At 40.7% G+C, this 12,126-nt stretch overlaps 1 protein-coding gene across 3 annotated transcripts in view; it reads right to left on the bottom strand.

The window, feature by feature from the left end:
* Positions 1 to 4,325: 4,325 nt before the first annotated feature.
* Positions 4,326 to 12,126, bottom strand: part of SUCLG1 (succinate-CoA ligase GDP/ADP-forming subunit alpha) — a 46,491-nt gene continuing 38,690 nt past the window's right edge. For all 3 annotated transcript variants that reach the window (XM_085848428.1, XM_085848429.1, XM_085848427.1), the window contains exons 5-9: positions 10,369 to 10,426; positions 9,927 to 10,010; positions 9,396 to 9,547; positions 9,023 to 9,211; positions 4,326 to 4,487 (exon numbers count right to left, since the gene is read on the bottom strand). In XM_085848428.1, coding sequence (XP_085704554.1) covers positions 4,461 to 4,487; positions 9,023 to 9,211; positions 9,396 to 9,547; positions 9,927 to 10,010; positions 10,369 to 10,426 — 510 coding nt within the window. In that variant the 3' untranslated portion in view covers positions 4,326 to 4,460. The remainder of the gene's footprint in view (positions 4,488 to 9,022; positions 9,212 to 9,395; positions 9,548 to 9,926; positions 10,011 to 10,368; positions 10,427 to 12,126) is intronic.

Genomic DNA, 12,126 nt, shown 5'->3' with positions numbered 1-12,126 from the left:
TTTGTGGGGTGGAGTTGTGGAGGTAAAGAGGCAAAGGTGGTGGTGGTTCGGTGTAGTTGTTTGGTGGCGTTGTTGGTGGTGGCAATTTGGTTGTTGGGGGATGATTGGTCCAAAATAATGAGAAAAGAAAAACGGCTATCTCAAAGGATCGCAGCCCTGTGAACACGGAAATTCCCTCTAAACAACGGTGGGGAAATCTAACTACACATATACTTATCGTCATAACTGATCTAAGGACCCTTCATGGTGTATTGCGAATTTCCACAGCCGTAACAATATAATTGGCCAGTTGTTCCTGCAATATGTATAATTTCATACCTTGTTAATATCTGATATGGGTTTCTGTTAGATAAGCAACTACATAATGTGAAATGATGGAACTCCAACATTAAAGTAAAAGTAAAACACTGAAAAAAAAAAAACATTCGAAAACGTTTTTCTATCGATGTTTAAAATTTTCAATCTTGGACACAGCTGTATATAAACTGAACAATTTCACTTTGATACAACAATGTTGTTGTGTTATATGCAGCCTGTGGCTGCTGGTTGCATAATTTTCTGGAAGTGCAGTTGTGTCACTGATGCAGTGCCCCTGTTACCAGTAATCTGGGTACTCATTTTGCTGACATCAGAAAAGTCACAGGTTGAGTCAACCCACCTGGTGTTATTTCAACAGGCCTACAGAGGCTTGAACTCAAGACCCGAAGATCTTAAGCCAGCCACGTTAACCATAAAGCCAACACCAGGTATCATACAACAATGGCAAGTGCATTGCACTCTATCTGTAATATTATCACATTAAGAAGCAGGCAATCATGTTAAAGTTTGTTTAATTTGCATGTTTTATGATCACCACCATGCTGGTTATTCCGAAATTTGCTTTGGCACGACAGCTTATTTTGCTTCTGCAGTCCAGTGCATTCAGATGCTACATAATGAAGCATGCCTTCACTTTTTTGACCGTCCTATGTGATATTGTTGTGGGTCGGGGGTCGGTGGCGAGGAACGGCCGCCAGTTGGAGCAGTAGAGCAGTCTCCCACCGAACACCCGGAATTTAGGTCGTGACTCCCGGACAACTCCGAAGGTCACGGGTCATTTAAGGATCGTGCTCGCCAATTCTCTGACGTGGGGTAGGGTTAATAGCCAAATTTCAATATACCTAAGTACCCACATCGTCAAATTAGCAGGGAAGTCACACCCTCAATGGACTCTGTCGAGCCGGGTCGCTCTAGCGACCTCAGTCCAGTGTAACTGAGCGGAATTGCCACAGTCCGTCGGTCCAAACGACAACTGACAGCCAAATCGGCTTACTGGTTATCAAGCACGAACCGTGCTGGGTCAATATTAGAAAGCACAACAACGAGCTGGTACATTGAACAATCGGGGTTTATTTATAATGGGGCAGGGGAGCACAAAAAGAGCAGAGTTAAACTGACTATCTAGAAGAAATGCAAGTAATATACAAGGCACTTAAACAATTGCTACTTATAGACTGGGCCCACAGACACACATGCACACACCCAAAATAAATGGTGGCCAAGGCCTTTATTTGGCCCTTCAGCTCGGGAGGGAAGGCGAGCTGAGGGCAAGAGTCTGTACTTGCACCTGTCCGCCTCATGCAGTCTGGTCGAGCTTGTCCGGTGGCGTGACTCGAACCCACCGCCTCAACGCAGCACCAAACACCAGGGACGAGGGATAGAGCGACGGACGCCAGCCAGCATGAAGCTGGACGAGGCAAGAGACAAGTCGAAGTCGACAGGCGATCAAGGCCAAAAAAAGCTTCCACACGGATTAGACGACACCAGGCGAGGCAGACCCAGACAGCCCGACAGAACGTGCCGATCACTGAACCTCTCTTGAGGTGGGAGGGATTTCTTCCCTGGCCACTCGCCTCCTGATTGGACGGTTGGGTCGGGCGATTCGCTGGCCGTCCCTCATTGGACAGGCCCACTGTAGGCAAAGTAACTCCCACCCTTCTGGGTGGAGTCCCGATCTGAGGCGATGAGCCTCCTGATTGGACGAAGGGCGTGCCCTTGCCCTCGTGGGTGGAGTCGGCTCTGGATAGAGGGGTCCCACCCACGTCCGCAGCCAGAAACACGTGTGCTATGGCGTCGGTGGAGCAAGGCAACGGTGCCGCTGTTGTTGTAAAAAAAAAACCTAACTAAAAAATAACTCGCAGCGCACACACAAAATTTCCGTTAGACACAGGGGATGGATTCTAACTATACACATATACTTAACGAAATAACTAAACTTTGGGACTGCTGACTGTGTGCAAGAGGCTTCCAAATCTGTAACACTATCACCTGCTGGATTTTAAAATATCCCACAGTAACTTTTACAGAGGATACACCTATGCCAATACCAGATAACCAGAATTGGTGTTGTAATGGTGAGAGCATCCTCTCCGAGTTTGTGAGGTCAGTGGTTCGAGCCCCATCCGAGTCAAACCAAAGACTTTTTAAAATGGCACATGCTGCTTCCTCGCTTGATACTCAGCCTTTAAAAGGATAAGAACATGGACAATCCCCATAGGCTGGCATCCATGGGGAGGAGGAAGTTTCTCCTTCAGAAATTCCCCACTGAGTGCGGTGAGAAAAGTGGCGCCACTGTTGTGACGTCACTGGTACACAAAGTATATTGGAAAGTGACGGCATTTTCTCCAAACTCAGTGGCTGTGTCTGTCTTGTCCAACAGTCTCGTGTTGGCGGGTATGTTCGTTTGTATGTCCATGTGTGTTTGGCAGCTTCACCAGGAGCCTTATACCATGTTAAAAAAAAGTTTTTTGTTTTTTTTAAGCCTAAAAACGTCTGTGTGGGTCAAGTGTCTGGTGACATCCCTCAGGTCCTTTCCTCATTTGAACTCTTCATTTATCTAACCTCACAGCAAACGTAGGCCTCCAACAAAATAAAATTATATCTTCCGATTTAAATGCACCGTTCAGTAATAAAATCCCTCCTGCATTCAAAGCATTTGACGGCAAACATCCTCAAGATGCAAAATTCCCAACCTTACCCGATCATGGAATTGTAACGAATTGCCAGCTTAATGTCGCCATCACCTTTGCATCCTTTGAACCACTGCACAGCAGCAGAACCACCTTGTGGACAGCATGAGAGTACTTTTAATCAATATACTGATCAGGAGTACATGTTACATTCATCTGGTGAACTTTTCTCCAAAACTATTAAATCAACAGTGTTGCAAAAGTTTTTTGTTCAATATCGTTGCGAACAGAGTGGTCCATATAGTATACATCGATGGCAAGTTAAGCTGGTCAAACACTGTGGCCATTCGTCCATTACAATTTCAGGGCAATTCGCCTCAGTCTCACTGGGGCGTAACCCAAGAGTCGCCTCGGGTTTGCATCACAATCGACCAAATGTTTGCTTGGATTAAATTCATCCACAAATGACTTCTCTCACCCGAATACTGTAAATCAGTGCTGAGTATGATGTCCTACAACATAAGCAAGGCCAGTGAGGAAATGCCACACATTTGATATCTCTCGAGGCAGGGTGAGTTTAGTAAAGCTGTCTGTGAGGGTTGAGTAGAGCAGTCTGCTAAAAACAAATAAATAAATAAGCAAGCACATTCAATCATTGTATGCCATGTCCAATTAGTTAAGAGTTGGCTGCCATAAAGCATTGGCCCAACGTTTTCACAAACCAGCTGGCACAGACTGACGTTTGACTCAGAATCACCACTCTGAGCAACCATGGTAATTGAACCAAAACCTGTGAGAGAAATGCAACAAGACTTTATCCACTCGACCACCAAACCGCTTGAGCACCTTCCATACGTTTCTTGTTCAAATTTTATACAGGAATATGAAAATGCAGAAAAACCGTGTCGATGCATTTGAAATTCGCTTGGAAAGCTCTTCCAGTTTGCACCAGTGGATGTTTGTAATGCTGGCATCACATAAATGTGTCAATCCTTCCTGAACAATTGCCATGGACACGTGAACCTAGTGTGTGGTTGGCTTAAGAGATGCAATTCTTGACTCGCAACTTATAATACATGAAGACACGGAAACATTGTGCAAGAGGTCAAGGAGAGTGAAGCCTTAACGGGTGCTGTTGTGGTGATATCAAACGTAACTCAATAATCTGTATAATCCTGCAATACACAAAGCACACCTCAAAGCCTTCCTGGTCTAGTGTTCGGCTCAACAGGATGAGAATTACAGCTGTTTGACCTCCACTGCCGATGCCAAGGAGTAAATTTGTTTTGTGTCACAAAAATAATTAATAGAGAGGAAATTGAAACTTCTAAAACATCATTATCATCACACTAAGATGTGGCATCATGCCAAAACAGGCAAGTTGAATAACACTTTTATTTTGTGAAGTAAAACAAAAGCTGGTAACCGTTGCCTCGTCAAGGAAAAGTGCCACATTTCTTAAACATGCAACAATTGATGGAATCACATGTATTTGGTGTTGGTTGGCAGACGTCACAGCATCTTCATTTTCTCGAACTCCTACGAATGTTAAAAACAAAACAAAAACAAACAAACAAAAAAACAACATTCAGAGCACAATAAGTAAAATCAGATAATCCTTCATATTCATTCTTATTTTGTTCTACATTGGCATTTTACTCCATTGCACACAACAAACATTGTATACACTTTCAGGCCTTCCAAAATAGCAAAAAAGAAACTTCATAAGAAATATCTTCAGTGAGATAGGATCAAAACATAATAATAATTAAAAAAAAAAACTTCACCGACCTGCAGCTGCCGCATTGGTGCAGAATCATTAATTTTGGTGATCAAGCTTGGAGAAATCATTACAAATCATTTGTTTGAGGTAATCTTCCATTTAATTGGAAATCTGCCAACATCACCACACGACATTAAAAAGTGCAAAAACTGATCCCCTTAACTGCAGGCCTATCAGCTTACTTCCAATCATCAGCAAGATCATGGAATCCATCATCACAGTTTATATGAAAACCTTTCTTTTGTCCAACAACTTCATCTCAGATCACCAATTTGGATTCAGACCAGGCCACTCCACCTTGGACATGAACTGGTTCGACTCGCACAACAATAGATGAAAACCCTCAATGTCACATGAGATCAGGGCCGTCTCTGGACATATCGTGTGCTTTTGATACAATCTGGCATCCTGCCTTGCTCTCCAAAATGTCTGCCTATGGAACTCCACTCTTGGATTACTGACTTCTCGACTCTCATAGCCGTGTGGCACTCAACTGAATCCTTTCATCTCCTCTCCCCATCAAGGCTGGAGTTGCCCCCAAGGCAAGGCTCTGAGCCCAGTCCTATTCCTGATCATCATCAATGATCTCTAACTCTGGAAATTCCTCCATTTGCTGATGACTCCACTCTGTGCCATGACATCTGTCATCCTTCAGACAGGCAGGCTGCAGCCTCTTCCCTCTATTCAGATCTTGACAAAAATAACAAGCTGGTCAAACACCTGGAATATATACTTTGACAAATTGTATGGAACCTCATCCCGAGCAAGCCAGCTCACAGAGAAAGGTAATTTTTTCTCGTCAGTCTGGCAGGCAAGCAAAATTGAAAATCATTCCAACAAGGAAACTTGCAGATTTTAAGTGTGTTATAGAGGACACAAATAATGAATGCAACATGTTAAATAAGGTGGTGTGAAAGACACTGCATCAACGTCGGTAAACTTCTAGGAATTTTTTTTTTCTACAACTTGTACAATCTATTTAATTTCAATTGAATGATATACTTGAATACCTTAGAACACGTCAACTTTTGAGCACTTTGAAAAACTTGGATTGGAAAAAAGTACTTGGATAAAATATCACGCCATCTCGACCAATCAAACGTGCCAGTCGTGCTCTCAGCATTGGAGAATATCGAGATTTTGACAAAATCGTGGCTCGTAGGAAATACAGACAATGCTCGGAAACGCAAAGCAAGAGTTTTAAAAGACCCTTCCTATGGCCTTTTTCTCAAGACTGCTCGTTAAGTTGTTCTATGAACTCTCTACTTTATTTATTCAGCAGAACTGTCTCACGAATGGTTAAAAAGTAGTAAAAAGAAAAAAAAAATGCGAAAACATGCTCACCAAGTAATTAAATGAACAAATGAATGGCCCGCCAATGAAAAGATTTGGCAAAACAGTTACGTGAAAGCTTCAAGCAAGAGTGGTGGAAACTGCAAAATCGATTTGAAAAAAAAAAAAATCCTTTCATCTAATTCAAGAGGCAAACTGGACCAATGAAGAACTAGATATCTGCAATCACAAAGCGATAGCCAATGGTATGTCTCCCCCAACCAGAGGAGACTTACCCTTGGCAAGCAGAGTGTAAATTAAGAAAACGTGTCCCCATCTACAATCTATCCATAATACTCAACATCATGAAAATTAGTCAAGTTGTAATCAAAAAAGGTGTTTTTTGTTCATGAGGTCAAAATCTGAAAAAGTAGGTAAAGCACACAAATCAAATATCAGGTACACAACAGCAGTGCAGGAAATGCTATGATGTTGTAAAAGCATCTTGGAAGGCGAAATAGTCTTTGAGATTCCACATTGGCAAAATTTAAGCTCTAACAAAAAAAAATAAAAAACTAAAATGTTTTTTTTTTCATTTTTTTTTGACCGCCATTTGACGGTGAGCCGGAGCGGTATGATGTAAATCACGTGTAAATAGGCCTTGCTCTGCACTATCTAGAGAGGGCAATTTCATTCCAATCGGACAAACCTAAGTTGAGGAGTTATGGTGAAAAATGTTAAAATGTCTATAATTGGGTCATGGCCTCAAATTAGGTCAAATTTCTCAATCCGGCAAACTTTTTATTTCTATTGTTGATGGAAATTTTCATTCCGAAAGAACCAACTATATCTGAAATACAGTTCGGAATTTGGCAGAAAGGGAGAAAAACCTAAATGGTGGCTTAGCACTCCTTGGCTGAAAGACTGACCTTCAACATGGAGGGATATGATGTAAATGAATTGTAAATGTGCCTTGCTCTGGGCTATCTCGAGGACAATTTCATTCTGATCAGACACATATTAGTTGAGTTTTGGTGAAAAATGTTAAAATGTTTATAATTGCGTCATGACCTGAAAATGAGGTCAAGGTCAAAAAAATTACGTCAACCCCGTGTACTTTCTTTCCCCATTATTGACGCAAAATATCATTCCAAAAGTCCCTGCCAGCTCCGAGATACAGCTTGGAAATTGGGAATGTTGAAAGTGAAAAAGAAAAAAAAAAATTCTAAATGTTGGTTTCATACTCCTTGAGGTCTAAGAAACTCTGTGGTACGATAAAAAAAAAACATTGGGGGCACCAATTGTAGAAACAAACCCAACAAGAGCAATGAGCCTTCCCGTATGCTATATATCAAGTTTAGTGATTTCTCTATCCAAAGTTAATACACTCAGGCTGACTTGCACAAGGCCCACTGGAATCGAGAATAAAAAGCAAGAGGAAAAGTGAAGAGGTATTTATCAAGTGGCCAAAAATGGCAGGTAGAAAAAAAATGAGCTCAAACAAGGCTGCGACTGGTTCTCCTAGGTTTCCTTGTAAGAACGCCATGGAACTGACAAGCAGGAGCAGACTTCGAATATTCCTTCGATACGAGAGAGATAAAACCAAGAGCCGTTTGCCAAATCAAATTGCTTGTCTTGGAGTGAAGTTTCATGTGCTGATCAAAATCAGTTGGAGCATAATCAGCAGTGGATTTTTGCAGTTGATTCACCAATGGATTCTGGGAGTAGTTTGCAAAATATGAGTTAGAGTCAATATTTTCAGCACTATGTAATAAAAATCCAAATAAAGGATGGCCTTTTAGCTCAACGCCCAATGGAATTGTAGGTTGTGATACTGGATTGTCAGGTGGAAGGTTTAATGCAAGTCAACATCCTTTACTTGACAGTGCAAATCCCATGGATTAGAAGGAGGATCGTGTCCAAGCTAATGGCTTGTGCTAAATCTTCTCAAACTCCATTTTGGGTGAATATTTTGCTAATAAAACTGTGAATGCCGATCAAGTTTCATGATTTCTCCACCCAAAGTTGACACGCTGGGGACAACTAATTAACACAATGCAATAATATTTCTAACATTTTAACATAATTTAAGTGTACTCAGCAAATTATTTGCAATTTGAAAATGTGCGAATAGTCCACAGAAATAGGAATGTTTGAAAAAGTAAGCAAAAGCAGCTGTTTTAAGAGCAAAACACACACACACACACACACACACACACACACACACACACACACACACACACACACACACACACACACACACACACACACACACACACACACACACACACAAAGCGATAATGAACCCTGCTTCCTCATTGTCTGAGGTCGCTCACCTGCATGTATATTTTCATGTACGGATGCTTTTCGATAGTTCTGTGATTTTTTTCCTCCGGTGTATCGGCTTCAATGTCCATCGGCATGCAAAATTTATGCTTTATATGTCACCCAGAAGGTACCGAACATGAGTAGTCAGTCAATGAATGAGTGGTTAAAATAAAACACAAAACACAAAAAACACACGCACACGCACACACACACACACACACACACACACACACACACACACACACACACACACACACACACACACACACACACACACACACACACACACACACACACACACACACACACACACACACACACACACACACACCTGTCTGACATTCTGTCCCACCCAGGACCATGGAAACACTTCATGGGGGAGAAAAAAAATTCACTCAAAACCACTTCAAATTAATCCAAACTGACTGGAAAATTATAAAATTAGACACAAATGAACCTGGGTGGCAGAGCACTGCATCAATCACTGAATAATTTTTTTCTTTGCTGTTAAGAAATACATAACCTCCCATTTTTGAGCTTTTTCAACGAGCACAAAAATAAAATGCTTTCTTTTTTTTAATACCGTGGTATTTTTTTACCACGGGCTTCTGCTCGTCAATATTAAAAGATATCGAAATAAAAATTATTTTTTTAATTAATAAACCAAAAATGTGCATGAATGAAGCCCCACCTTATACATCATGCTGCCAAGCTGTGCAGGAGACTTGCTGATCAAGACACCAGCTGACTGCAAGGCCTCAATTTTCTCTTTGGCACCGCCCTTTCCACCTGCGATGATGGCTCCTGCATGGCCCATGCGCCGACCCGGTGGTGCAGTCAGGCCAGCGATGAAAGAGACAACAGGCTTGGCCTTTGGGCCCTGAAGAAATTAAATTATACATCAACCAGGCAACCGAGGTGGGGCAACAAAATATTTGAATGTTTTAAAAAACATAAAAATCCTTCAACCACAAGGTTCATCCAAAGGACATTCAGGTAAATGATGAAATTCTTCAAGATGGCTCAACAATTGCATGGGTTTACAACAATGTGCGCTCACTCACAGTGTTGTTCTTCCTGAGGAATTCTGCAGCATTTTCTTCAGCTCCACCACCAATCTCTCCAATCAGAATGATGCCCTCGGTATTGGGATCATTGAGGAACACATCCAGACAGTCGACAAAGTTTGTCCCATTGAACGGGTCACCACCAATACCTGCATGCAAAAAAGGGAATAGTCGATAAAACGATCTGTTGCAGCACGCACGCACCACAATAGATGTGTCCACAGAACAAAAAAGCTCTTAAAAATAAGGGAATGACATTGGATGGTATCATCTTTCATACGGAAAGAAAAACATGAAACTCTTTTGAAAGATGACTTTTGGTCAAACCTGCTCTCAAAGTAACTGTTTGTTACAGCTGGTAAGCAACCAAGTCCAGAAATCTAGACCAATGAAGTAGGAAAGCCTTTTTTCTTCTTCTTCGTCTTCTTTTTTTCAATACATATTTAATAAGTTGCTTTATCAAAACTGAGCAGTCAATGCAAAAATAGAATATTAAAAAAAGGAGGCAGAAGCAATGTTTCCACGCACCAACGCACAGGGATTGGCCCAATCCAACTTGTGTGGTTTGGTATACTGCCTCATATGTCAAAGTCCCAGACCGAGACACGATTCCTGGCATAACAAAGTGATGGAAGTAACCATTAGTGCAGAACAAAAATAAATAAAGAAGCACTTCAGAGAAGTAATCCTGAATAGATAACTGATTTCTGAGGAAGATAGTCAGTTAATTTAAGCAGGTGCTGAATTCACGCTGAAAGGCATCACAGTTTTACAGGGAAGGTGACAAGGCAATTTGAATTTTAGATTTTTTAATATCTACTCTTAAAAAGGATATTATATTTTTTTAATTTGCACTATATTTAAATAATGCAGTAATCGAAACATTTTTGGCAACCGCATTAATTCTATCACTTTATCAAAATAAAACATTCGCATCAAGACCATATCGAAGATTGGAATGATGCCTCACCTATCCGTCCCTTCTTGTGGATGTGTCCCGGCATTATACCGATCTTGCACTCATTTGGCTGCACAGACATGATGAGATAATGATCACATAAAGGAATGAGTAAACACAAGTGGACAATTAAAATCGGAGTACATTGAGATGGACTCGTAATTGAGATTCCGTACACAGATTAAAAAAAATAAGGTTTCTGAACATGCCCAACATGAAAAAGGTCATGCACAGAAAAACGTAGCATTTGAACTAAACTACCGGCACAACTGAGGCATGGAGATTCTTGCTCTCAGCTCTCGATTACAAAGGATTCACCACTTCACGGTTGCACAATCAGCATGCTGTAGAACCAATATGTCACTCTTGCAAAGAAAAAAATATATACATATATATATATATATATATATACACATATATATATATATACATATATATATATATATATATATATATATATATATATATATATACACACATATATATATATATACATATATATATATATATATATATATATATATATATATATATATATATATATTATCAATTAGGCCAAGGTGATCATATTATGAAAATAAATAAATAAAATAAAAACATGGAATACAGCTTGTATGAAGTTTTGATGTTTACCAGAAAACAATAGTAAATGTCATACTTAAAAGTATGCAGAATCAAGTGCAGATTTTACATCTGTGCTCCGTCGTCATTTGATGCTGTTGTTTGAAAGATTATCGCAAATGAAAACCCTTTCTTTCAGGAAGATGTTGTTACTGGCCTGCGATTGAACACAACGCTGTGTGGAACTGTTTGATCAGGCTAAGATGTCATTGCAATTTAAGACTAAACGCGTTTTGCGTGTGGCAGCATTTGACAACCATTATGTCGGACAAACCGGGGGAGAGCGTTTGTTAAAAACGTTTAGGAAATAGTCATTAGGCAAACATTTTTCCATCAGTTGCGATGACTACTAAAGATTCACAAAAAACTTAGTTGACAGAGCATGAGTCACAAGATAATCTTTCATTAATATCATGTCCACCGACAATTTTCAGATGTTTATTTTCTCGTCAGCATTGTGTGTGTGAGACCTCAAGTCATGAAAATGTATCAAAGATATATTTTGCAATTTTAACCGAAATCATAAAATTGTCCAATATTGAGCAAGAAGAATTCTTCGTCTTTCTTTTTTTTACAACATCAAAGTAATGCAGCCAGCACACACACACACACTCACACACACACACACACACACACACACACACACACACACACACACACACACACACACACACACACACACACACACACACACACAGACACACACAGACACACACAGACACACACAGACACACACAGACACACACAGACACACACAGACACACACAGACACACACAGACACACACACACACACACACACACACACACACACACACACACACACACACACACACACACACACACACACACACACACACACTTTCCCGACTGCATGGATCATCAGCTGGACACAGTTCTTCCTCAAGGTTTCGATCCTTTCAACCCAGAACCTCTCCAAACAGCGGATCCACAACCTTGGTCACGGATCCACATCAGTAGATTACCTACATCAGTAGATCCACCATCTCAGTTGCGTCCAGGCAGTCAGTCCACCCATGATTTTCACAAATACACAAGAATCATGTAAATACATAAGAAACATAAGCATCTAACAGTACAGCATGCACGCACACATGCACACGCACACCTGTTAAATTTGAAAAACAGCC

Source organism: Eptatretus burgeri, chromosome 12 (genome assembly GCF_056783735.1).
Source record: "Eptatretus burgeri isolate ZD-2024b chromosome 12, Ebu_testis_v1, whole genome shotgun sequence".
Taxonomy (NCBI): domain Eukaryota; kingdom Metazoa; phylum Chordata; class Myxini; order Myxiniformes; family Myxinidae; genus Eptatretus; species Eptatretus burgeri.
Note: the sequence above shows the minus strand (reverse complement) of the source record. Positions and strands in the feature narration are given on the sequence as shown.